Raw genomic sequence first — 24,487 nt, forward strand, 5'->3', positions numbered from 1 at the left:
AAAACTCACCCGACAGTGAAATCTGACAGCCAGTGCTGACAAGTACCCTGAGGGAAGTGCCTTTTTCTCAGCTGAAAATTGACCAGGAACCTCAGGGGTAGGAAGCCCTCTCCTGAAAAATTGACTGAAAGATTTAGTTTAGTGACTCAGAGTAACTAAGGATCTGTTCCCATTTCTGCTGGTGGACAGACAGTATGAAATGACTAAACAGGGAATCCCTCTCCCCTGTTGTTCCATCCTGTCCAAACTATCAGGCCAGAGAAGGACTGGTAGGACATGAAGGTGCCCTGAGAGCAGGGACTCAGGAAAATGACAGCTATGGGCAGCTTTGTGGGTGAGGATCGGGATCTGCAATTTGACATGGAAAAGAAACAGACTTCTCTGTATTGTGTGGGGGAGCTGAGGTAGAAAGTACAGGAGTGTTTCCAATGGGATAGGGGTGAGTTCAGTCTCTGACACTGTTCTCTTCATCCACCTCCTCTGGCAAACTTTACCTCTTGCTCTCTCAGTTGGAAAACACCCCCTGACACAAAGGTCGCATTAACCTGAGGCACGGGGCAGAGTAAGAGACAGCACGGGCCTAATGCCATCAGCTGTCGTTCATTTAAAGGAAACAGGGACCTCCGAGGAGCCTGAGCAGCACTTTCACACTGCTGTAGGATGGAGTGGCCCGGTTTAAATCACAGCCCAGAGCCCAGGCGGCAGCCCCAGCACAGCGGGTATCGCCCTGGGCCGCCCTGGGGCTGCCATGCCCGTCCCGCCCCGGCCCCCCAGGACCCTCACACCCCGCTCCGCGCCAGGCCCGTCCCTCGGGGCCGGCGCTCCGCCCCGGGGCTGCGCGGCCCGTGCCCGCCGGGGGCCGGGGCTGGCGCTGGGGCGGGCCGGGGGAGGGCTCGCCGGGCTGCGGCGCCCCGGCCCGGCCAACCCGCGCCCGCCGGGGCTGGGCCATAAAAGCGCTGGGAGGCGGCGGGGCTGCAGCTCCAGTTGGCGGCAGGAGGGCCGGGCACCCGCGGGGCGGGCAGGGCAGGGCAGGGCAGCGCGGCCGCCGCTCCGCAGCGCAGGGACCGCCGCCGGCCGCCCCCAAGATGCTGTTTTGGCACACGCAGCCGGAGCATTACAACCAGCACTCGACCGGCAGTTACCTGCGGTGAGTCCCGGGCGGCGGCAGCCCTGGTACCGGGTGCGTGTTCGGTCGGGTGCCCCCGTCCCGCGGCCGCCCGCCCGCCGCCTTCCCTCCCGGTGCCCCGCCGCGCCGCTCCCTCTGCCCGAGAGACCGTTTTCCTTTCTTGCTTTCTCTTTTCCCTTCTTTATTTTTTAGCGCCTGGTTAGGCAGCTCTCTGCAGCGTTGCTTTCTTGCTTGTGCCGGGTTCCCTCCTCTCCGGGCTGGGGTAGCGCGGCTCCGAGGGAGGAGGTGCGGCGGCGGCGGAGCGCCGTCAGAGGTCTGAGGAAAACGCCTGCTGGCAAATTGAGAAGGCACCCACTTTTCTTGGGATAGGATTTCTTTCTCTGCGTTTTAGGACGATGTGTGAAAAGCGCAGAATTTCACTTTCTGAACTTGCCTAAACCAGCTTTTTCCTGCCTCCGCACAGTTGCGTTTAATTAAATGTGCCTAATTTAAGTACAAGGGCTGCTAAACAATAGTCTGTGACATGTGTAGCACAAACCCGTGTTTCCTCCCTCCAAACGATGTCAAAGCAGGCAACTTTGGGAGTTCGCCTTTTGCTGGGTGCTTGTGAATTATTTGCCTTCTGAAGATGTAAAGCCCAGCCGTCAGCTGGTGGCGATTGCCGGAGTGGGATTTTGCTGAATTGTGGCAGTGGAGAGCCTGGCTGTGGCCCAAGAGCCCTGAGTTTCCAATGTACCCCCAAATAACCACTCTTGAGAGAGCATTGAGTTTGTCTGGGGAAGCACTTCGAATGCAGATAATGCTTCTCTTTCAGGGAGACACGCTATCTTGACTATTCCTGCTGCCTATCAGTATACTTGCAAAGGAATTTTATTTTGGACTAAATAATAATTCCCTGTTATCCAATTATACAATATTGGGAGATTCTTGCCTTCTGGCAGCTTTTCCGTTTCTTCGTACAAGATTCTTCATCTCCTCTCTGTGTCAATAAGTCAGTTTCACAACATGTGTGTGGCAAAAATCTTGTTCTCTCTTGCTTTGCACTTGCAAATCTGATTAATTTAGGACAGTGAAAATGGTACTAGCAGAGAAGCATCAGCATATTCTCCATTAGAGAGTGTTTACGGTGGTCAGGCTGCTGCACTAACTCCATGGATTTGTAGCAGGAGTGCTAGAAGATCATCAGGTCTGGGTCAGGCTTTACTCCACAATTTAAATTCCGTTTAATGGGCCAGAAAACATATTAGCTTATTTTTGTTGGCTTGATGCTAGCTGGGGGATAAAGGATATCTGTTCTGTCAGGAACGCTGTTGGTATGGAGGTGACCTGTTGGTGTTTTAGGACCAAACTTCAGCTTTAATGAGTACCTGTCTCTGTTAAGTGGTACGTTTGATTTGGGATTAAAATCCTTATAGCCACTTTGATGGCAACAATGCCCTCAGATGTTTCAGGGGAGGTTGGTTGAACAAAACCCTTGTTTTTTTTTTTATGTAGAGATGGCTAATTCTGGCCAATTCACTTTCCATGAGAATGTGTCAGGACATGCATTTCTAACAGGGGCATTTTTTCTGCTGAGCAATGCCCTTCTGAAGGCTTTCCATACCGCCTTGTAGTGACTACAAGAAACTGAAATAGTACAATATTTGAAACTGCTGTAAGAAAAGTTTGTATAAGTTATATTTTGCAGAGATCAAGAGCTTTCTGTGTATTTGAGACATTCGTGTAAGTTCTGCTGTACTTCAGTGATATTTGTAGCTGGAGCAAGATAATGCTACAGAAAAATTCTTATAAATTTTCATTCATTTTTTATGAAAATGCAGTACATGTTTTACCCTCTGTTCTGTCAGATGACTGAACTCTCAATTAACTTTCTCTCTTTCTAGTTATGCAAATTAATTGTTATTTAAATCCAGAACTATAAAACTGTAGCATAACGGTGAAAATTGGGATAGTTTTAAGGAGTTCAATGTTTCTTTTTCTTTTTAAGGATAGGAACTGTTGTGAAAGCCTGATTTTCCCTAAACTTGATTTGCAGCTCTTGAGTGAAGAGTTGAATAAGTGTTGTGATGGCTTATATGCTTATAACTTAAAAATTCTTTTGACCTCATTCTAAGTTCCAAACACTTACAATAAGGTCGAACTCTTAAGAAGGTCTTGACCCAAAGCAGTTATAGCACAGGCCATTAGTTTAAATGCTCTAGGAGTAAAAATGTGATTAACTTGTGTGGCTTTGTTCGAACTTAAATATAGTGAAGCTTTCCAGAAAGCAAGTCATGGATTCCTCCATGCTTGCAGAATTCAGTGATCAGACAGCTGGCAGGTGTAGGGGTGCAGAGAACCTGATGTGAAATATGGTATTTAAATTTTGACTTCCCCTTGCCTAAATTTCTCAACTGTTTCAGGTGAGTGTATGTACAAATTCCTCACCCCAGCAGTTAAACCCAGGCCAGATTCTGTGCTCTGTTTCTGCCAGACTGCAGGAGTTTTTGTGCTGGAGTTTTTGACCTGTTCTCATCTGCAAAGCCACAGGCATTCAGAGAGCATTGTGCAGAGCGGGTTAGGAGCAAATGTTGGCATCCAGGCTGGGTGAGATGACTCCGGAGCAGTATCAGATCCTGCATGTGTGTGGAGCAATGCTATCTATTTCAGAAATCTACTGCAGGCATTTCTGTCACTTCATTGCTGTAGTAAATCATCACTAAGGAAAAAAAAAAAGCCTCTCTGTGGCAGCAGTTAGGCAAGAGCTGTGATTATGTCAGTAATGCCAGGAAGCAAATGGGGCTGGATGCCTTCGAGTCCCTGATAATACTGGGGGCGTGGGGTTGGAAGAGAGAATGGAAACAGAGATGGGTGTTTCTTTTCTTCTGTCTGCATCTGAAATGGCATAATTTGCTCTCTGGCATTGTTTTCTATTAAACAGGAGTACCTGTGTTTGAACCAGGCACTTGAGCAGTTTACTCTGAACTGCTGCACTGTTTCACTGATGACCTAGGTAGCCTTCAAGGTTGTGAGTGCTATAAGTGGATCATTAACTGAACCGGCAAGGAAAAAATTCTTAATGCCCTTTCAGGTTGCGTGCCTGTACGTGCTGGATGGTTTTTCTTGGAGCGTTTTGTGTATGGGGTTGTCAAAAGGAGCAGAGCTACAGCCTGTGTAAAGAGAATCTGGAAGAAAGAGAGGAGAAGAAAAATCACTTGTTCTGAATTGTCACCGTGTTCAGTATAATTCTCCTAATTTGGAAGGGTATTGATGTTTTAAGCAGGTGGACACAGTGATCAGCAGTGTTAGTGGCATGGGAAGGCTAATGTGGTTCTTCAGTGTCAGATAGGCTGAGATAAGGATGCTTATTCCTGACATCTCATTTTGTACTAATCAACTCATCATTTGTTGAGCTCTCAGCCTTGCTAATACCAGTTCTGCTTGGGGATTAGTGTGGGTTGGGATCAGCCTGGGACTAAAGCAGCAGGCAGGTCACTATCAGCATGTTGTAAAGAAGTGGGAGCTGGGGCTGTGTGCAGGTCCTAGTGAAGCTGCTCACACACATGTGTGTGTGCATTTACAAAGCTAGCCCAGTGCTGACTTAAGAGCTGTGTGATTCCTTGGGACAAGGTTTACTAGAATGCAAGGAGATACTATGAATAAATTAATCCAGCTGTTCATGCCATCATTTACCTGAATATCTCCTTTGTACACCAGAGTTGTGTCTGCTTCCCACCCATGGCTGCTACTTGAAGACATTTTACTGATCTGACTTTTGCCTGTCAAAGTGCCCTTTCTTGCCTTTTTTTTTTTTTCTGAAAGGCTTTTGTCTGAGAACCTGAGAACTCTTAATCAAGTATGTCCACAAGGATGAAGGATCTATTTTGATACAGTTTTTCCTTGTCAAGAAGACTACTTAACTGAAAAGTGAATCTGATTTATTTCTTAAAAACTTGCATTAATTCTCAGGCATACTCTGTTTTGCCAGCGCTATGTTCTTTTGCATGCAGTGCTGATATCTTAGATGCAGAAGTTGCCTGGTTATGTTGAGCAGGCCAAACTCTTCCTCTTTTAGCCATTTTAACCCGGTGTTTCTCCAGGGACCATCCTGTTATCTCAGATCATGGGAAGCAGATGCAGACTGAGGCTAGGATAGCCCATAAACTCCTTCTGACTGTGTGTAACTTGTGCGTTGCAGAGATGTGCTTGCGCTGCCCATCTTCAAGCAGGAGGAGCCGCAGCTGTCTCCTGAGAACGATGCCAAGCTGCCCCCCTTTCAGTACGTCCTCTGCACAGCCACCTCCCCCGCCGTGAAACTGCACGAGGAGACTCTGACCTACCTCAACCAAGGTAGGGTCTGCAGTACACTGAAGGAGAGGATGTTTCCTGGGAACAGTTCATGAGATGTGATCCCATAATTTGCCTTACCGGGAGGGCAGCGGGATGGGAAAAGAGGGGTAGAAGTGGGGAGGGGGGTGGAGGAAAGGAGAAATATTTAATTTTCCACATTTATGTACCAGATTATCAACTATTTTAAAATAAAGAAATACCACTGATTAACTGTTGGCTTAAGGCAGTGTTACAGCATGCACAGTTCCCTGTGGCAAAATACTGGCTTGATCTCAGACACCTTAAGCTGCAGTCTCCTGCCTTCATATCACAAGGCCAGTTTGATGATGGACTGGGGAGGGCTCCTACCACTGCAAGTCCCCTGGCACTGCTGGAGGGCATAGCCAGGGAATGATTTAGCAGGTATCCAAGGGCTGCTCTGAGGTCTGGGCAGTGACATCTCTCCAACAGGCTGCTGGTGGCTCTGCTCAGTGTCTAACTTGACAAGTTGCTGGGGTTCAGTGCAGCAAGGTCCTCTATAGCCGACCTCACAGACTGGTTCATACTCCTGGATAAACACTTTGTTTCTCTGTGTTCTTTTCTTTTCCCCCCTTTGGCAGCATTTGTGCAGACACATCTGTGGTTGGTGTTTGGCTGTTGCTTTGTGGCACCTCCTGTGCGTGGGTCTTGAGGGGATCAGACCTCTCCATGCATAGATTATGCTAAAACACGTTTTCACTCAGTTTCTGCCAGGCTGTAAAAAAGGCCTCCCTGGATAGATTTCTCTTAATGCTGGTAGAAATCAGAGCCCTGACCTCCCTTGGTCTCTGAGCTCAGGTGCAGCTGGCTGCTGGATCTGTGTTGACAGCTGGTAGACCCATAGAACCCCCACAGAAAGATCAGGCTCTACCCAAGGAACGAGGTATTTCCTGTCATGTAAACTGGCACTGTTCTGTCTCTCAGGATCAAAAGATGCTTGGGATATGTGACACTGTCATCTCAATTTAGTCATCTAAACACAGCAGATCCCAGGAGGTTATAATGGGACATATCAATTGAGAGATTGAGATCAGTCTTCCTATGAAACGCAATTCTTTCCTATTGGAATAAAAGATTTTTTAAAATGAAAATCTGTTGACAGCCAAATATTTTAGCATACTTGAAGCAGTGCCTACTTTTCTACCTTGGCAGGGAAAAAGTTAGACAACTCTTAATGCAATACCATGAGTTTTTTAAAAACTGCATGACTGGAGCAATCCATGTTTTCCTTTGTAAAGTGAGACTGTTACTGCCTTTTATATAGACCATGTTGTGTTAGGCTTTGTCCTGCTTACTATTGCAAGGAGTTGTCTACTGTTACATCTTGACAGTGCTTCCTGCTTTGTTGTCATTTCTTGGACATCATCTATCTTTCACCCCTCGAGGTGGGATGTGTATTTGCAGAATACAGAAGAGCATGAATGTGGGCAGGCCTGGAGGAGCAAAGCAGGGATGGGGCTGGCAGGAGCTGTGCAGAGGGGCTGAACTGGGCTGTCTAGTTTCTGTTAGTGGGCTATTGGTGAGAACATTGCCATGGGTTAAAAAGGGGTGAGGATTAAAAGGCTCTGTCAGAAAATGAATCCCCTTAGTAGAGTTATGTTCTATGAGCTTGAGGAGGTGTGTGAAGGGGACCTCGAGGCAGCTGAAGTTTCTGGAACCAATGCTTGTGGCATGGGAGAAGAACTGGCTGACTACAAAGCACTGTGACCCAGCTGCAGTGCCACATCTCATGAAGCAATTCAGGACCATTCCTTGTACCTTATCACCTTGTGCTGGCTGTAAGCAAAGGGACACCTCTTGCACCTTAACCTCCCTCTGTGTTTATCATGGATTGGCCAAGCACTGTTACATAAGACTTCCCTTCTTGAGTGTTGTGATGGATTACTTTAGCAAATGGGTAACTTCGTTAACGAATGTCCCTCTGCCCTGCCTGTGTGTCAGTCATGGCTGGCTTGTAGTAAGGTAGGTACAAAGACAGTGGCTGTCCCAGCAGCCCCAACAAAGCAATTCACATCCAGTGTGGTTGCTTTCTCAAACTGTGAGTAAGGGCTTTGGGGTTTTCTGCTTGCCAGGTGATTCTTGCTGTTCAAATGTTCCTTCTCAGCTTTAGCTCTTCACCACTCAGTTATGACCTTTTGTCACTGTGAAGCAGCTCTGCTTCCTGCCCTGGAACACATTCTCCACACGTGACAGGTTCCAGTGGTGGTGGGTGGACCAGCTCAGGAATGTCCATATGCAGAAGTGCATGGAAGAAAGCTCTGACCGACCTGACCTATGGGCTGTGGAAAGCTGGAAGTACTGGGTAGCAAACTGAAGGCCATGTTGAGTAGCAGAGATGGAAGAGGAATCAGTGGAGAGTTCCATGTGGGGTCTGAAAAGACTTCATATTGGCTAGGAAGGAGGACTGTCCTGTGGCTGTGTTTGTGTGCAGGTGGGAGAGGGCTCCAGACTTGTGAAGCATAATGGCTTCTCTTGAGCCTTGCTTCGTGCAGGATAGACCTAGAGGGATGGTCAGTGGTGTTGAGGAGGAAGAGATCTTTGGTCTGGACTCTCCCCAAGGAGGGAGGCTGAGAGGACTGGAAACCAGAGTGCAGTGTTTGCACAAAGGGGCAGGGGAAGGATTTGTGAGGGAGCATAACGAAGTGAGCTTAGCTGTTAAGTTGACTTGGGGACATTCAGCAGTGGCAGAGTCCCAAGTTTGTCTGCTCTGGTTTGAAACCATGAGTGCTCTCTGGCCACAACTCTAGAACCAGCCTGTAAATGAGGTAACTAGAGTTAGATCTGTAGCTTGGTTTCCAAAGACTGACTCATTACACTTGTCAGTCCCAATCTCTTTCCTCTCCTGCCTTCCCACATTCCTTGGGAGACTGGAGCCAAATTGAACTCAGTATTAGTTTGTTGATCCTTAGGGCAGTTCCTTCATTAAGAGGTCTTTACTGGATCTCAGGAGGATTACTCATCTGATGGGACAAAGTACAGGCTTATTAGTAAGGTGTCTCAATACCACTCCACCTTCAGTCCATGAGACTGGTAAAGGTGCTGTCCTTGCACTGGAAACTGCTGCTGGCATTTCTCCTTTGGTTGGGGATCACATCTGTCAACAGAACTACATTGTCCAGAAGTCTGCAGCACAAACATCCTAACGTTTCTGGAACTAGCCTGCCTTTTAGCACTGTTTCAGTGTCTCTTGTGGATAGGGATTTTCAAGCAAACAATCAACCAGCAACCATATTACAAACCACTGCTTCAGCAAGATGGCTTGATGCAGTGCATATTCCATGGTCATATGGGGTGTGGTTTCACCATGACTGGCTGAAACCAGTTTCAAACATGGACAGAATTGGGTGCAACGAAAGGTGGTTCCAGAAATTGCCGCAGAAGGAATGTGGAGGAAACAAGCACTGTGTACAGTAGATCTGAATGCTAATAAAGTTGAGGAATAAAGTCATTATTGTGAAAAACAAAATGTGAAAAATCACAAAAACCTGAAAGTCATTGCCCATGGGAATCAGCTTGTAGTGCCAGAACCACATGTGGACTGTGAGCTGTTCAAGTCATGATTTTATTTCATGACCAGTGTTGGGCTGGCTCAGAACTTCAGATGGTAATTACTTCAAATAGAGGGAGGCTAAGTTTGGTGGCAGAAGGTCACTGAGAGCTGTGTGAGAGATCCAGCCCGGAGTCCCAGAGGTATTTCACAGTAACTTTGCCGTCATCTGCCTGTAAAGTTTCCTTGGGCTCCGTTCAGCTCTCCCGATCTGCAGTGTGTGACTTGTGGCTCTTGGCTCTGCAAAGACTTTAGTGTACAGCTGGCTAGGGTTTGGAAGGCTGGACACCCCTCCATTATGGTGTCTACCAGGAGTCAGCCTTAGTGCCAGTCCTACATAGTTCAGAAGACAAACAAGCCAAAAACCCAGGCCATGAGGGAAGCCCGCTAATATCTGAGACAACCTGTGATTTTGGGAGTGTTGCTGTAGAGGTGCATTAGCAAATGATGCCTCATAAACCTCATGATGGACTTGAGTCTGGGTCACACCTAAACAAAAGCCCAAATTTCACCCCCAGGGTGCCAAGGCATATATCCGGGTTCAAGATGTGTGTGCATAAATTGATACATTTTAAATGGTGCTGCATTTAAATCTGTTAGGTGTTGTCCTGCCTCAGCTCAACTGCAGATGTGCTCAGGTTACTTCTCCAAAGAAAGGTGCAGGAAGCACTGGGCAAGAGGATACTTTGGAGTAGATGCCTGATTGTTTGAGTAGGAGATGAAATTGCTTACAGCAGGAGGAAGAAGAGAACCTTTGCCTCCTTTAGAAAGTCTAAAGCTCAAATTTGGTTGCTTAATCTACAGCAAGAGAACCCAGTTTTAAACACTGAGCTTTACAGTAAATTAAAAAAGCAGTTTTATATTGACGTTAACTCCTACGTAATTGAGTTTTTATGGGGTCGCAACTGCCTGGATGTTTATACTTTTCCTGGAATGGTTCTTTACTTGCCTAAATGTAGTATAGAGAAAGCTGAGTGACCAGCTCTGGCTGGGTGTGCTTCTGGTTTAATTATAGCTCTGTTTATGGGGATATTTTTGCTTTGTCCCGTGCTAGGACTACCTCTTTTCCTAACAGTGACTGCCATCACTGAGCAGGCCCTGGGCATGTGTAGGAGCTCTGCTGCTGGTGGCTTCTCCCATGTGGACAAACATTCCACCGTTGCCTGAGATCACAGGCACAACAGTGGCTTTGTGCCATTGGGACTGTGAGTACCAGGTGCTCCTGGTTCCTGCCCACCCACCCATGCATCCTTTTTCCTAATTGTTATGGGATGCCGTACTGCTCCTTGACCCCTTTCCACTCTGTTCTGGGGTTTGGATGGCTTAAAAAATGAAATGGCTAACAATGCTAATTTGTCTTTCCCATTTCTGAAAGTGGCTTTTGGTGTTTTTGGTTCTTGTGGTGCACTTCATCTTTGGAGAAGGAATTTGTCTCCTGCCTGACTTTGAAGACAGCTCTGAGTAGGTTCTGGTGTCTCAGCTGAAGCCATTAATTGTGCTAGAAGCAATTTCCCCATATGTTTGGCAGCTCTGTCTTCACTTGGCAGCCCAGGATAAACAACCCTGTCTCCAAACCACACCATCCCAAAGCTCACCATGAATCTTGCTTCAGATGACAGGGCACCTCTGTGTAAGTAGAGCATCTGACTTCTGTTGTCCCGAGGAAGCTAGAATCTCGGTTGCCTTTTAACCAAGAGGCTGTTTTCCATTCTTTTTGTAATCCTTTCTTCTGTTGCTAACATCTGGATGAAATTCAAACGGGATTGTGAGCTTGCTGGATTGTAGCCTGTGCACAAATCCTACTGGAAGCCCCTAGACTGCATTTTGTTCCCCCATAAATCTTCAATATCTGTGAAAAAAGGGAGTGCTCAGAAGTTCCTCAGAGTAGAGTAAGAAGTATGAAAATATTGGGAAGATTTTTGCCTGATATCCCACATGATTTTTTTACTTTACCTCATTATCCATATCTATTTGAGATTCCTTTAATTATGACAAAGAATTTTTTGCCTCTGATTTTACAGGATTTGATATTTGTGTGAATATTACTGTCAATGTGAGGTGATATAGAAGTTTTCCAATTAGCCTCCTCTAATTTGTGCCCTAAAAGTTCACATTTTAGGTAGTAGTAAGAAGCTTGAGAAATACTGTAGGTTTGACCTGATTAGCTGTTTTTGTAGGAATAATATACATTTTTATAACAGACCATACTTTTTTTTCCATAAGACGTAGGGGGAAAAAAAAGCACCTTTTTTTTTTTTTTTTTTTTTCCTTCCTATTTGCTTCCTATGAAGCATTTATTATGTGTCCCTGAAACTAGACAGCAAGCAGTGAAATTCCTCCTGTCCCAGCTTGGTGCCACGTTTGTGTGGAAGGTACATTCAGCTTTGATCCCATGCCCTTCCCTGCCCTGTGGTGGCAGCCTGATTGAGCAGCCATGGGTGGGAGTGGGACTGGCTTCTCCCAGTTTCCTATTGCAGAAATGTGGTGGAGGAAGGGACTTAACCTGGGGGCATCTGAGGGAGCTGCTAGGTGGGGTCAGGAGTCATCCTCAGCTCCTCTGCATCCCTCATCAGCACCCTCACCCAGGACCATTCATTTTAGTTATCTGAAACTCAAGTAAATATTACACACAAAGCTACTCCTTCAAAGCTATAAAACCTGTTGTCCAAATTGACTTAAAACAGGTTGAAACCAGAAAAAGCCTGTATTTTTTACTTACACAGAGAGGGTTGAGGTTTTCTGAGCTGGACAGATGTGACTAAGATAATCCTGGGTGTTTCAAGTACATGCTAAAGAAGTGGAAGTACAGGAAGAAATGATTTTCACAGGGTAGGTATTTTTTCAGCCTTTTCAGCCACTGGAGGTCCATAATTTTTTCACTTTGTATTAAATTTGTATTAAAAATCAAAGTTTATAACATGGTTTAGCTAAGGTGAGATCAAGTGGAAGTCTAGGCAAAAGAAGCCCAAGTGCACACAGTGAAGTTAGCAACTAGAAGAGTTTTTGTGTCCACTGGCTTGTTTTGTGTCCTTGATTCAAAGTGAGACTTTGGGGATTTAAATGCACCTCCCTCTCTTGAGTGGAAACCATTGTAAATGAGGAGTGTTTCTGTTAGTGCCTGTTAGCTATGAAGTGTCACCACTGTAAAATAGACCGTCTTCAAAAGTCTGTGGAGAGTAGGACTCAGAAAAATGTTCATATAGTAAATGAGCAGTGAAATTTTCCTGCAGCTCTTTGGCTTTCCCACAAGAAAGAGGTAGGGAAGTAGAAAAAGGGGGCAAGAAAAAACCCCCTTGAGTTGGGGCACATTGTAAAAGGAGGAAAAACATAAAAGGGACATAATGAGGGTGAAGCTCTGTGGTGTGGTGGTAGAATTAGGAGTTGGATTGCTGTGCTGTGTTCCTGTAGCACTGCTGCCCTGATGGTAGGGGCAAGCAGAGCAGGAATCCTCAGTGTTGAACTCCTGGGTACCAAAACATGGTGGAGCTAAGGGAGCTTTGTGCAAGGGGAGAGGCAGGAGGCAGGTGAAGGCCAAGACTGTCAGTGCTAAAGCAAGGCGTGTGGAAATTGTGGTTCTGATGGCCACAGTACAAGCAAATTCAGAAGGAGACCACACAAAAGAGTTAATGAGCATTGGTCATGGCTGGGCAGCTCAATGTAGATGCAATCTGGACTCTGAATACCAGAAGCTGAGAAGATATGGCAAGGAAGAAAAGGCTGGCTTTATTGACCCTGCTCCATCTCTGGCTGCTGTGTTGAAGATGGGATGTGGGGCAAGATGGGCCTGCAGTGTTAGAAGGACTCTGGTGTTCCTTTTGCATTTCTTGGCCCACAGCTTGTCCTCCTTTGCAGGATTTCCATGTTCCTAGCATAGTGGGAACTTCCAGGGTGGCCTATTGTGTAGCTGGTGAATTCAAAATATCCACTGGATAAATATCTACAGCATCTTGTCAAATGAGGCTACAGCAAGCAACTGCAGAATATCTCACTGTCATTGTGGTTCAGGGATTGAGGGTTCTGCTTTTGCTTCTTGTCCTGCAGAGTGTCCACACATGGGACACTTGAGCAAGTCTTATGCTAATTTTTATTTTAGCTTGTGACTGGCTAAAAGGTGTGTGTCATCAAGCATGCAAGTTCACATGCCAGCTCTGCCACTCTTGTGTGATTACCCTGAGGGTTCATTAATCTTTCTTGTCAGAAAAATCTTTGTGTGTGCCTGATGCCCTGAATAGTTGTGTTTTGCTGTTTCAAAGGTGATCCTCCGGCCTGCTGGATATTCTTTGGTTTGGTATGATAAATGCTTGGGGCTTTTCTTCCCTCCCCCTCCTTCTGCATGGTGCATTTGACTGTCAGCATTCCTTTGCCTTTATCTGTGCGCTCTTTAGGATGTCCATATAAAGTTGCTAAATGGAATTTTTATTGGCTTGGCTTAATAATCAAACAGTTTCCAGGCTGGTTTTGTCTAGTGCTATGTGGATACATTCTGAGAAAGAGGACACTGTTGTTTTTTGGGGCTTTTTTTCCCTTTTCTGCAGACTTTTGTTGGGGATATTGCTGATTCAAAGGTTAGGGTTTAATTAATTTCTGGAAAGGCTACTTTGTTAGATTAAGTAAGGCCTGAGTCATATCAGCCTGGAACATCAGCATCCTAATTGGAAATGAGTGTATTGTATCGGTGTATTGTGCAGAAAACCACAAAATGCATAGTGCAAGTGGCCCTTGAAATGTAACGCCAAAGCAAAGAAAAGCAAACAGGATATTGTGGTTGTGTAGTAAAATGACATTTGAACAAAATGTAACTTTGAGCTTGAAATAGTGATAATCTTTAGGCAATCAGAAATTGCCTAAAATTTCTGTGGCTGTCTAAATTCCATGGAAATCAGTAAGCTGTTAGACTTGTACCTTTTGAGCAGGTGATATCATTCCTGTGTTGAACTGAATTATTTTTCATCTGTAGTAAGTGCTTGACTTTAAATTCTACTGGCCCCACATTAAGTGGCCATGCCCATATTTAATGTGTGTTAATTATCAAAGACAATGCAAGTTGGAAAATGTAAGCAGTCTATAAATCCTCCTTCAGATAGGTAGAATTGCTTCATAAATTATGAACCAGGAACTCTCTGGACCTGGGTGGTTACTATTTTACTGGGTGCTACTTAGTTTGTAAAGTGAGTTGCTCAAACTCTAGCCTAGGAGGAGATTACATGAATTTCCTTTTGCCCAGAAAATGTCTATTTAAAATAGAAATTACAGTGTATTGTCACTTGCCCGGGTTTTTATTGGTGCCCCTGAAGCTTTCAGTGAAGTTGGGAGACAAACAGCATCTCAGGAATGTGTTGTGGTTTTCTGAGTGTTATTACTGTCCTGTTCTCTGCCTGAGGTAGGGGAGAAGGATTGTGGTGAGTGAGGGGAGCACAGGGTCACACAGTTGTGCAGGAGGCTGCTGCAGCATCAGCTGTGCTGGGGATTGCTTGCAAAGTGTCCCCTTCATTTCAGGTGGTGACAGAAGTGCTTTAGGTGCCCCTGTGCATGTGCCCAGTATTACACCTGGCATGGGCTGTTCAATCAAATCTCAGCGCTGGTATTAATCAGTGTTTCCCTCTGAGACACATGGAAAAACTCAGTATAGGGGAACTCTGTATTTCAGCTTTGTTTTGGGCTTAGCTAGTTGTATTTTAACTTGGGAGCTGGAAGTGCAGATTGTTTAATCACACTTTCAGACATGTTTCTTTACAGATTTGGACACCTGACTAAGAATGATCTGTTACAGATTTCGTTTTAGCAGAAAACTGTCAGTGTGTGCCTGCTCGTGCTGGTGAGTCAGCGGTGCAGGATTTATAAATGATCTATCAGAGCCTTGTGTGACTTCTTTGCCCTCTTTGACGCCAGGGGGAGTTCAGCTTCCTTCAGGTTAGATTGCTATTATTTTCTTTATTTTACAAGGGGATTTTGTTTTCCAACATCCAAGTGGTCATTCTTTAGAGCCTTTTTTCTTTACAGTAATAATTGCAGGGCTGAGATTGTAATTCACCATTTCACTAGTTTTGCTGGTAGCAATAGTGGAAAATACAGGGTGAACAAGGTTTGGAAGGTATTTTCCAAGGAAAAAGTATAGCCCAAGCAGTTTGGTGCTATAAAAGTACAAGTATCTGAATGCTGTCCATGCTAATAAATTCTGGGTACCATAAGCCACAAAGCAATGAATTTGCTAGAAAGCTTTAAGAGAATAAATTAAAAACCACTACCAGAAGATGGATAGATAAGGGAACTTTGAGTAATTGGGACCAAATTCTCACTGACAGTGTTTCACAGAGAGGGGAAAATACCCTCATGTTTTCTGAAGCTTGGCTGGGAGCAGTCTTGTTTGATAATCATGTAGTAACTCAAGTTAAACATTCAGAGTTCAAGGGGAAAGCAGTTAGCATAAAATACCATTTTGATTGAGGCTTTTCATGGCAGAAACTGCATTCCAGGGCTTCCATCAGATGACCCATATATCTTTGATCAAAGCATGTTATTTCCTCTTTGGCTTTCTGTTTAATATTAACTCTGTCTACACTGCAGTTTCTATTTCACTGGTCTGCAGGATCGGTTTCTGACTCCCTCCAAGGTGAATCGCTCCTGTCAGGTGGAGATGTGTGGTGCCTACTGCATTCCAGGCTGCAATTCTGCCCCTATCCCTGCAAGGGGTCAGAGATGGCATGCTGCAGAGTTTTTGAGTGCTTGATGCTAGTTTGAAAGGAATATGGATGATGCTTTTATACCCGTTCTTTTCTTTTGTCTCATTGTAACTGAAGATAAGCAGATCAGGCTGACCAAAGAGCGAGAGTGTATCAGTGCACAAGGGTGTCCCAAAAACCTGCTCATTCCTGAGATACTTGCTGAATGGCTGACAATGCTTCTGGTTTGACTACTGCCTTCCTCCATAGCACAGCTCATACCACTGCATTTCACTGTCCTTGTTACCCCTGAGTACAGTCACAGATGTCTTTTATTGTCTCTTGCTTTCAAAACCTAAATTAATATTCTGTAATGATTAATTAGCCTCATATCTGCATGGGAATGAACTGTAAGTGCAAGGGATACTTGGCTGTGTGAATGGGTTCAAGATGATGAACTGGATCACTCTGTAGCTGAAGTGTATCTCCAGAGTGAACCACTGAGCAGCCAACATAGATAAACATGTACAGCACATACAAGTACATAGCCCAGCAGATGTGGCACTTGGGGACATGTTTTAGTGATGAACCTGGCATTCCTAGGTTAATGGTTGGACTTGATGGTCTAAAGGGTCTTTTCAATGATTCTGAGAGAAATCCATTTTTTTTAACCTGACCTTGATGTTTTTTATGCTAGTATAACAGAATTGATGCTGTACATATCTCTAAAATTTGCCAGGTGAACAATATTAACATGTATCAATGGAAGCATTGGAAAGTCTTGTGAGTTTAAGTGTGGAAGACCTCAATTTCAGGACTGTGGTTTACAAAATCCACTTTTGTTGTCTAGCAGTCTTCAGAGGCAGGTCCCTGTTGTAATTTGTTTTACTCATGTGCCAGGAGATGGGTAAAGATCGGTGCATGTTGCCTTGGTTATTTTGGTACTTCATGTGGTTTATTCTCTGCTCTCCCCATGCCCTCAGTCACTTGCTGGATTCAGGGGTCATTTCCTGTTTGCAGAACTCCTACTAACATAAGTAGGGCTGTTGTGCAAACATTTGGGGCTTCAGTATGGCCTCTTTTGTCCTTCCTTTTTTTTCTTTTTGCTATCTGCCAGCCAGCTGAATAAGCACAATTATCTCTGTGCTCTGTGGATATAGTCTGTGCCCATGCAGGTGGGATTCTCAAAAGGCAGTCTGCCTTTCTGACACATCTGCTGTCATAAGTTTCCCATTTCTAAATCCAGATCTGAAAATTCAGCATTTTTGTCTCTGCTGGTAGAAGCTGCTTAGAGGGAGATAGATCTGCTTTGCAGTTTTCTGCAGGGCCAGTTCTGCAGAGATACTGGTTGAGCCAGAAAAACCAAACTGGTCTGCTCCTTGGTGCCTGCCTTGTCCTACCCTGTGCATTTTTCAGGAAAAGGGAGGATAGCAAGATGAACAAGAAAAGCTAGCCATAAGGTACACATATGCTCCATTAATCCTAATGATCCTACCCTGCCTTGGTACTGGTTGCAGGCTTATTGTAAAGACTTGGTGTAGTACAGTGAGCATTTGTACTGTCTTAGTCATTTCTGTGTGTAAGGTGTTGAGACATCAGCCTCCTTTGTCTGCTGTCAGCCTTGAAGAGATGTTATTTCATAAACCAGTTAGCTGAATTCTGTTGAATTGACTAAATTCCTTATGTGAGGGTGGTGGTGGGGTGATGGGAGTGTGTATTCCCTTCCTGGAACTGGTCCTTGCACATGCTGTAATACCCATTGCTGCCTCCACACCAGTCTGGAGGAATATTTATGCCCTTGGCAGCGACTTTCCAGGCCTTATGAAACTTTTTTTTTTGTAGTTCACCAAAACACTTACAGGCCTGACTGCTCCCTGAGGATTGCAAGATTTTCCCCAGTTGCCATCCTCTGCAGAACTGTTCCTGGACCTGTTGTGCCAGCACCTCTTCACACAACCATTGCTTTGGCAGAAGGGACAGGCAGAGGCAGTGCTGTTACAGCCATGTGGCACAGGGGGACAACTGCCTCAAGCACCCCGGTGACATTCTGGAGGGTGACCAGAAAACCACAGCAGCCTCGAGAGACAGCTATAATTGATGCCCTAATGGAGAGCTTTTAGCTGCCAAAAGGCAAACCTTCCCCTCAGATTTCTGCTGTGCTTTAGTGCCTGTCGATTACTGGGGCAAATGCATTATGTTAGCAAAAATAAGCTTTCCCTGATCAAACGTTTGCTTTATCAGCCACATAAATGCCAGCATGACTCTCTCATTGCTACAACATATTAAACACCTTGGAAATGTTTCCTTAAACTCTAGGTCAGTCTTATGAAATCCGTCTACTTGAGAATAGGAAATTGGGAGAGTTTCAAGATTTAAACACAAAATATGTAAAGGTAAGGAGAAACATAGATTTCTTTTCTTCCTGCTACTACATACAGCCTTTAATGAAGGGCCTGACCTTGCTCCCACTGAGACAATGGAAAGCACTTTGCCATTGTTTTTAATGGAAGCAGGGGTGATGGAGTTGTTGAGTGCTAGTTTCATGGGACTATGCAGCTTGGCTTTGCAGGGCTTCAGGGTGACCTTTATTCTATTTGTGATCATGACCCCAGAGTTTCACTATGAATATTGGGTTCAGGGGAATCCCAAAGTTCAGTGGTGAATACGGTCAAAGCTGTGGAGAGGCAGACTTGTCTCCCTGCTGAATCACAGCAGCATGCCTGGGTTGTTACGTGACAAATGGAGGGCCCAGGTGTTTACATAGTTCTGCCAGGCTGATTCTGTATAGGTCCAGTTTACTTTGGTAATGAGCATAATGATGAACATATAGAACTTGATCATTTGGTTTGGGGGACTTTTTCCTGTTGTTTCCTCCACTGCCAAAACAGTTCAAATTCAAAAACATTGGTCTGGACCCTGGTTCTGGATCCAACCTTCAATTCTTGACTTTCTGCCTCAGGATTTCCTTTGAGAAGTGGGAACTAGTTGCAAAATTAGTATTCCAATTTGGATTTGTTGTCCAAGTTTAGGCCATTCTCTCTTTGTCTTTTGGCCCATTTCAGGTAGTATGTGGATTGGGATTCCAATTTTGCAGGTGTTCCCACTGCGGCATGTTTGCATCTTGAAGCTAGGGTTTGATTTAGGCATTTCTCAGGTTCACTGGCAAAAATTTCTCACTCACTTGATACAGAAGTGCCCAGCAAGAGTGTGGGCTTGAGAAACTGGGATGTTAGGGGTCATTAACTAATATAAGTATAGCACTGTGAATATACAAAAGAATGCTTCAGTTAGGAGTACTTAGGACTTGTCTGCCCTGGGGATTGCCTTTATTCCAGCCTTTTTTCTTCAGTGATTGGCATGGCTGCACCATTGCAGACCAGCCTGCTGTTACAGATGCTTTCCTACTCTACCTACCCTTGTTTCACTACTCTGGGGCAAATCCTATGACTGGCTCCTAATGGCTGGAATAAAGTTTAATTCCCACTGACAAGGTGTCTGGACATGTCAGCTCCACTGGGACAGGTGAGCTGACTTCCACATTTGCATATCACAATGGGATATACTGGGGTTGGGACATGGTACAAACTCATTAAATATTACCCCCATATGAGCCTTTTTTGGTGTTGAGGCAAAATAGTGATGTTTACATGCCATGACACCTAAGATGAGGTGGACATTGCTATAGTGAATTCCAGAGTGAATCCCAGAAAGCTGTACAGGGCTCGGTTACTCCTGTAAGATGTGCCCTGTGAAGGGGGAAGTGTGTTTCTCTCTCAGGGGTCCCTTAGGAATTTGATACCCATGATGATGGGTCTCTTAGGGGGACCCTTCTACTCTCCTCATCAATGGGGGTGAGAAGCATAACAGATCAGCTTTTGCTTCTACTCTGGAAAACCAAAGTCATCTTGAGAGAGGGTTCTGGATGCCATTGCTCATGCTGCTGTCTTTTTTTAACAGAGTATAATTCGTGTGGTTTTCCACGACCGCCGCCTGCAGTACACGGAGCATCAGCAGCTCGAGGGCTGGAGGTGGAGTCGGCCTGGGGACCGCATCCTTGATATAGGTGAGGCTATTTCATTGTGGCACCTCTGCTCTGCTGGGGACATGAGTGGCGCATGCAGTGTTTGCATGAGTGTTTAGGTTTCCTAAGAATCCTGTATGTCTTTGGGAGGGAAAGAGATCTAGCACTATAGGTCCCAAGTAGAGCTGTCTGTGATGGATTTGCTTTCACATGCATGTTCTGATGGTATGGAAATGCTTTCTCTTCTTCAATTTAATATTTTTAAAATTTTAGGGGTTTTCTTCTACAGATATCCCGCTGTCAGTTGGTATCTTGGATCCCAGGGCTAGCCCGACCCAGTTGAACACTGTTGAATTTCTCTGGGATCCATCAAAGAGGGCTTCAGCATTCATTCAGGTAAGAGATAAGTCAATATTCTGCTAAATACAATGGTTAGATATCTTTTAAAGACCTGGGAGACAAAATAGCCAGTACATGAACAATAGAGAAGAGTGGTAATGATAATTACTAACTTGTGATAATCATGTGTAATTAATTTGTAGGATACTCGCTAAATCAGTTTGCTGGCTACTTGTTAATGTCGGAGTACTACCTGCTACTGCCAGGATTTTCTTTAAAAAAGTACTCAGACACGGATGTTGCTTTCTAAGCATAGGTTTTGTTTTGAGAAAACTGTTCATTACCTGTTTTCCTATCTTTCCTCTTTCATGACTGTTTCTCATTCTGAGCATCAACAATCTGTTTTTAATCTAAATGAGGGATTTAATTAAAGGATGCTTTTCCTGATGCCCTGTTTCTTTCTGAACTGCTTGTTCTGATTATTTTGTCGAAAGGAACAGAAATGAAAACATACAAGCTCTTCTGCCTCTTAGGTTTTTGCGAGGAGCCAAAACTTCATGTTCAGGCAGTATCTGAAATTCAGATGAGCACAGGTTCCAGCTGTCTCCAGAGATGAGCACAGTTTCTGTTTTGCCAGGTACATTGCATCAGCACAGAGTTTACTCCACGGAAACATGGAGGAGAGAAGGGGGTGCCCTTCCGGGTGCAAATCGACACCTTTAAGCAGAATGAAAATGGTGAATACACAGAACACTTGCATTCTGCAAGCTGCCAGATCAAAGTGTTCAAGGTATGAGGTAGTTTCGGCTTTGTCATCAACTAGATTAAGGCACAGGAACATGCAAAGATTTCAGGTGGTATAGGAGTGATGCAAATATTGACGTAAAAGAACAGACTTTTAACTGGGTATGCTTAAGATCTTAAACAGGACTCCTGTGCACATTTTGCTATAAACACTGACCTACACAGTAATTCTAGTTGAAACGTTGCACCAAGACTTGTGCCAGTCTGTTGCACCTCAAACACTACAAAAATATTGACATATTTGGGATATCCAGTGTGTTTTGATGCTCCTAGGCAATCAAGGCGTTAGGGCATCTTCAGTTTCTTTGTTTGAACCTTCCATGAACAATAAAATTTTATTGTGGAGATCTTAAATACCTTTTGGTTGTTGTTGCAGCACAGTTTGTCTCTGTGGTACCTGGAGGAGAAAAAGGTTCAGAGAACAAGCATCTGTGAAGCTCCTAATCCAGGCATGGCAGACCTATAGCTACTTAACCACAAACTCTCCATAGGCCTGTTTGCTCAAGGGATCTGCTGCTCCAGTTTGTTCCTGTGAGCAGTGTCTTTCCTGTTTCTGGAAAGATGCTACAAATGCCAGTTGAGGTGCATAACTTACGGACTGAAGTTGTTGGAATCGCATCTCAGGGCTGTGGTCAGTCTGTTTCAGAATTGCAATAGGCATCAGTGGTGGATGTACAGAAACAGTAGGGATGCTTGATTAATTCTTTTGTCTAGAAAATGCAGATCTGATCTTGTTTCATATGTAGAATGCATGTAAATCTTAAGGAGGCTTTTGTGAACAGATTAGATAAATCTGTTGGCCTCTGTCTCCAAACTAGTAATGCTTGGCATAAGGGAGAGCCTGTGCTTGTACTTATAGCCTAAAGGAGCAGACAGAAAACAGAAGACTGACAGGGAAAAAATGGAAAAGAAGACCACCCAAGAGAAGGAGAAGTATCAGCCTTCCTATGAGACAACTATTCTCACAGAGGTAAAGTGTTTTAGACACATCATACTACATCATGTTGGGAGATAAATTTAAAAGAAAACAGCATCTGAGCCCTGGAGATTGTCTTGTGGAGACATGTGTGCTCAGATCTGAGTGAAACTGAGAGTGAAGCAAAATTATAAAATGACTCACTGCTGAAATTTATGAAAGGTGCCAAAGTTTGTCTTGGGGTATAAACTGTAACCCTTAGGAGCCTGGCTTTAAAAAAAAACCGAAACAACAACTTTCTCAGTTTTCACCACTGTGCTCCTGGGCACTTGTCATGGTCCTCAGGTGCCCATTGTATGAAAATACAGTTGTCTGTCTTTTTTTCAGAACTGCTTGGCAAAAGCTCATGTTGAAGATGGGACACTTGAGCAGATGAATAGGCTGTCTGATTAAATTATTAATCTGTTTTTCTGTGAGTGTGCCTATGAAGCTGTTGTTACATGCAAGATTTTGGGTTGTACTCTAGGAATATCTTGTCTTATGTTCTGATGCATCTGGTGTAGAGTTGTGTGTGTTTCTGCCCCTCCCTGTCATTACTAAGATGTTTGTATAAACTTACCATAGGCTGTAGAATTAGTCAGCAACAGGACTCAAGAGATTTAGAAGTGTTGTTCAGCCTCCCTATGGGATTGACTTGTTATTTGATTTAGTTCTTCTTTTTTTTGGAGCAGCTTGCTGGACTTCCAAAAATGACGTTAATTATTCTTAATTTTAAATCAACTTCCTTTTTGTGAGAGCCAATCTCTCCCACTCCATTTTCCTCATGTTGCCAGGAGCAACCAGCATGTTTTCTGATTGACAGACCTAATTCTACTGAGTTGGCAGATCCCAGACTCTCCCTGTGAGCTCTGATGCACTTTGACATATTGCATGGGGAAATGTGGGTTGCCAAAGAGTTAAATATTTGCCAGTGCTTGTGGAGATTATAAAACATTTGCTAATGTTTGTGGAGATGATAAAGCTCCAAAGCTACACTTGCTGTCTTTTCATCATTGCAAACAAGGCCACTACAGAGCATTTTCTTGAGCTCTTGGTGGTGGGGGGTTCAACAGGGCTAGATTTCTCCTGCTGATTACTGTGGCTTAAATTCAGGACAGAGTCACCAATTCTAGCTGGGTTACTCTGGTTTTATACTACTGTCATGGAATGTGAAGTCTGACCTATATTTGTGAAGGCTTTTAGTAGCTTTTTGTCTGTCTATCTATCTTAAATTTTCTCCACTTAGTACCCATTTATGACTGGAGCTGTTTGGCTAATAGCCAGAGGTTTCAGCAGGCTGGTTCAGATTCTGCTCTTTTGCTGGTATAAACCTGAAGCAATGCCACAGGAGCATTTTTGTCACTCTTGCCTTGATTTAATTAGGGATTTATAATTGAGACCAGGGGTATTTCTGTATCATTGCTGCCTTCAGTCTGAGTTGACTTACTGGCGTTGCTCTGACTTACAGCTGTGCACGCTTTGGCCCAGTGTTATTTGGGGACAGGCTTTGTGAAATGGGAGAAAGAAATGTGGAATGCACAACTGGAATCAATCTTGGCCCCCTGACAGCCCACTTGGAGAGCAGTGTAGAAAATCCATGGCCTGTCTCCTCCTCCCAGCAGGAGTGATGAGCTGAAGCTAGTGGCGTGGCAACAGCATGAATGTGGTATTAGAGGAGAATCAAATCCTTTATTTCCATCCTTATGAAAGTTTCCCCACTGCCTTTCTTCCAACAGTGCTCTCCCTGGCCAGATGTGCCTTATCAAATGAACAATGCTCCATCTCCAAGCTACAACAGCTCTCCCAACAGCTTCAACCTCGGAGATGGGTATGTAACAAATACATGCTTTATCTTCCCTCTTGATATGGTAGCCTTTGTGTGTCCGTGCATTTCTTACCCTGCAAGATGATGTTAAGGACCTCCCCCCTTTCTGGCAAGCAGAAAGTATTTTCCAAAAGCCTTTAAGACCTTCCATCCAGGAATTCCCTGTAGTGCAGAGTACTGTTTGTACATGTTTATGTGGTGGCTGGAAGGGGAGCATCAGAGGGCCTCAGGCAACCCCTGGTGAGAACACACCATGCCCTGTACCACCAACCCCAGTATCTTCTCACAAGTGTCTAAAGGCTTTCAGCACCTCTTCAGAGTAGGTGTTTCTTCCCTAATTTCTGTCTTGAGGTAGTTTAGGGTGCTGAATTCCTAGGTGAATGACACGTAAAGAAATCCTGTTTGGGGCAAAACAGCCTGGCTTTTGAGATGCCATTTCAGAACAAAGGACTAATGAAGACATGTTTAATTCATTAAATAGCCATCATAATGAGACAGCTCTAGTGATTCTGAAATGCTGAAGATGGTAACTGGTGTCAGAAGGGTACAGAAGTGTCCCTCAGTACTTATCAGTCCTCCCTGCTACATGCTTCCCCTTAGGAATTTGGTATAGGCTTTTACTTTTGGTAGGACTCTGCCATCTTACTGCCTTCCCACACAACTTAATTACCGTGTTGTATTCATCCATGTTGTATCACTAATTTTCAATGAATCCCCTCAGACTATGAAAAAGAACAAACACTGAAATGACAAAATTTTGTGTTAGTAGAGAGTTCTGCTGAGTATTTTTTTCCTTTGGCAAAATCCCTGATATGTTTAGGAGTCCTGTCTGTGTTTAGGAGAATTTACTAGAAATGTGGTTTT

At 44.5% G+C, this 24,487-nt stretch overlaps 1 protein-coding gene across 1 annotated transcript in view; it reads left to right on the plus strand.

The window, feature by feature from the left end:
• Positions 1-1,049: 1,049 nt before the first annotated feature.
• Positions 1,050-24,487, plus strand: part of TFCP2L1 (transcription factor CP2 like 1) — a 35,331-nt gene continuing 11,893 nt past the window's right edge. The window contains exons 1-8 of the mRNA XM_063161792.1: positions 1,050-1,147; positions 5,304-5,455; positions 17,996-18,072; positions 19,637-19,742; positions 19,990-20,096; positions 20,677-20,829; positions 21,703-21,813; positions 23,535-23,626. Coding sequence (XP_063017862.1) covers positions 1,086-1,147; positions 5,304-5,455; positions 17,996-18,072; positions 19,637-19,742; positions 19,990-20,096; positions 20,677-20,829; positions 21,703-21,813; positions 23,535-23,626 — 860 coding nt within the window. The 5' untranslated portion in view covers positions 1,050-1,085. The remainder of the gene's footprint in view (positions 1,148-5,303; positions 5,456-17,995; positions 18,073-19,636; positions 19,743-19,989; positions 20,097-20,676; positions 20,830-21,702; positions 21,814-23,534; positions 23,627-24,487) is intronic.

This window comes from Melospiza melodia, chromosome 8 (genome assembly GCF_035770615.1).
Source record: "Melospiza melodia melodia isolate bMelMel2 chromosome 8, bMelMel2.pri, whole genome shotgun sequence".
NCBI lineage: Eukaryota > Metazoa > Chordata > Aves > Passeriformes > Passerellidae > Melospiza > Melospiza melodia.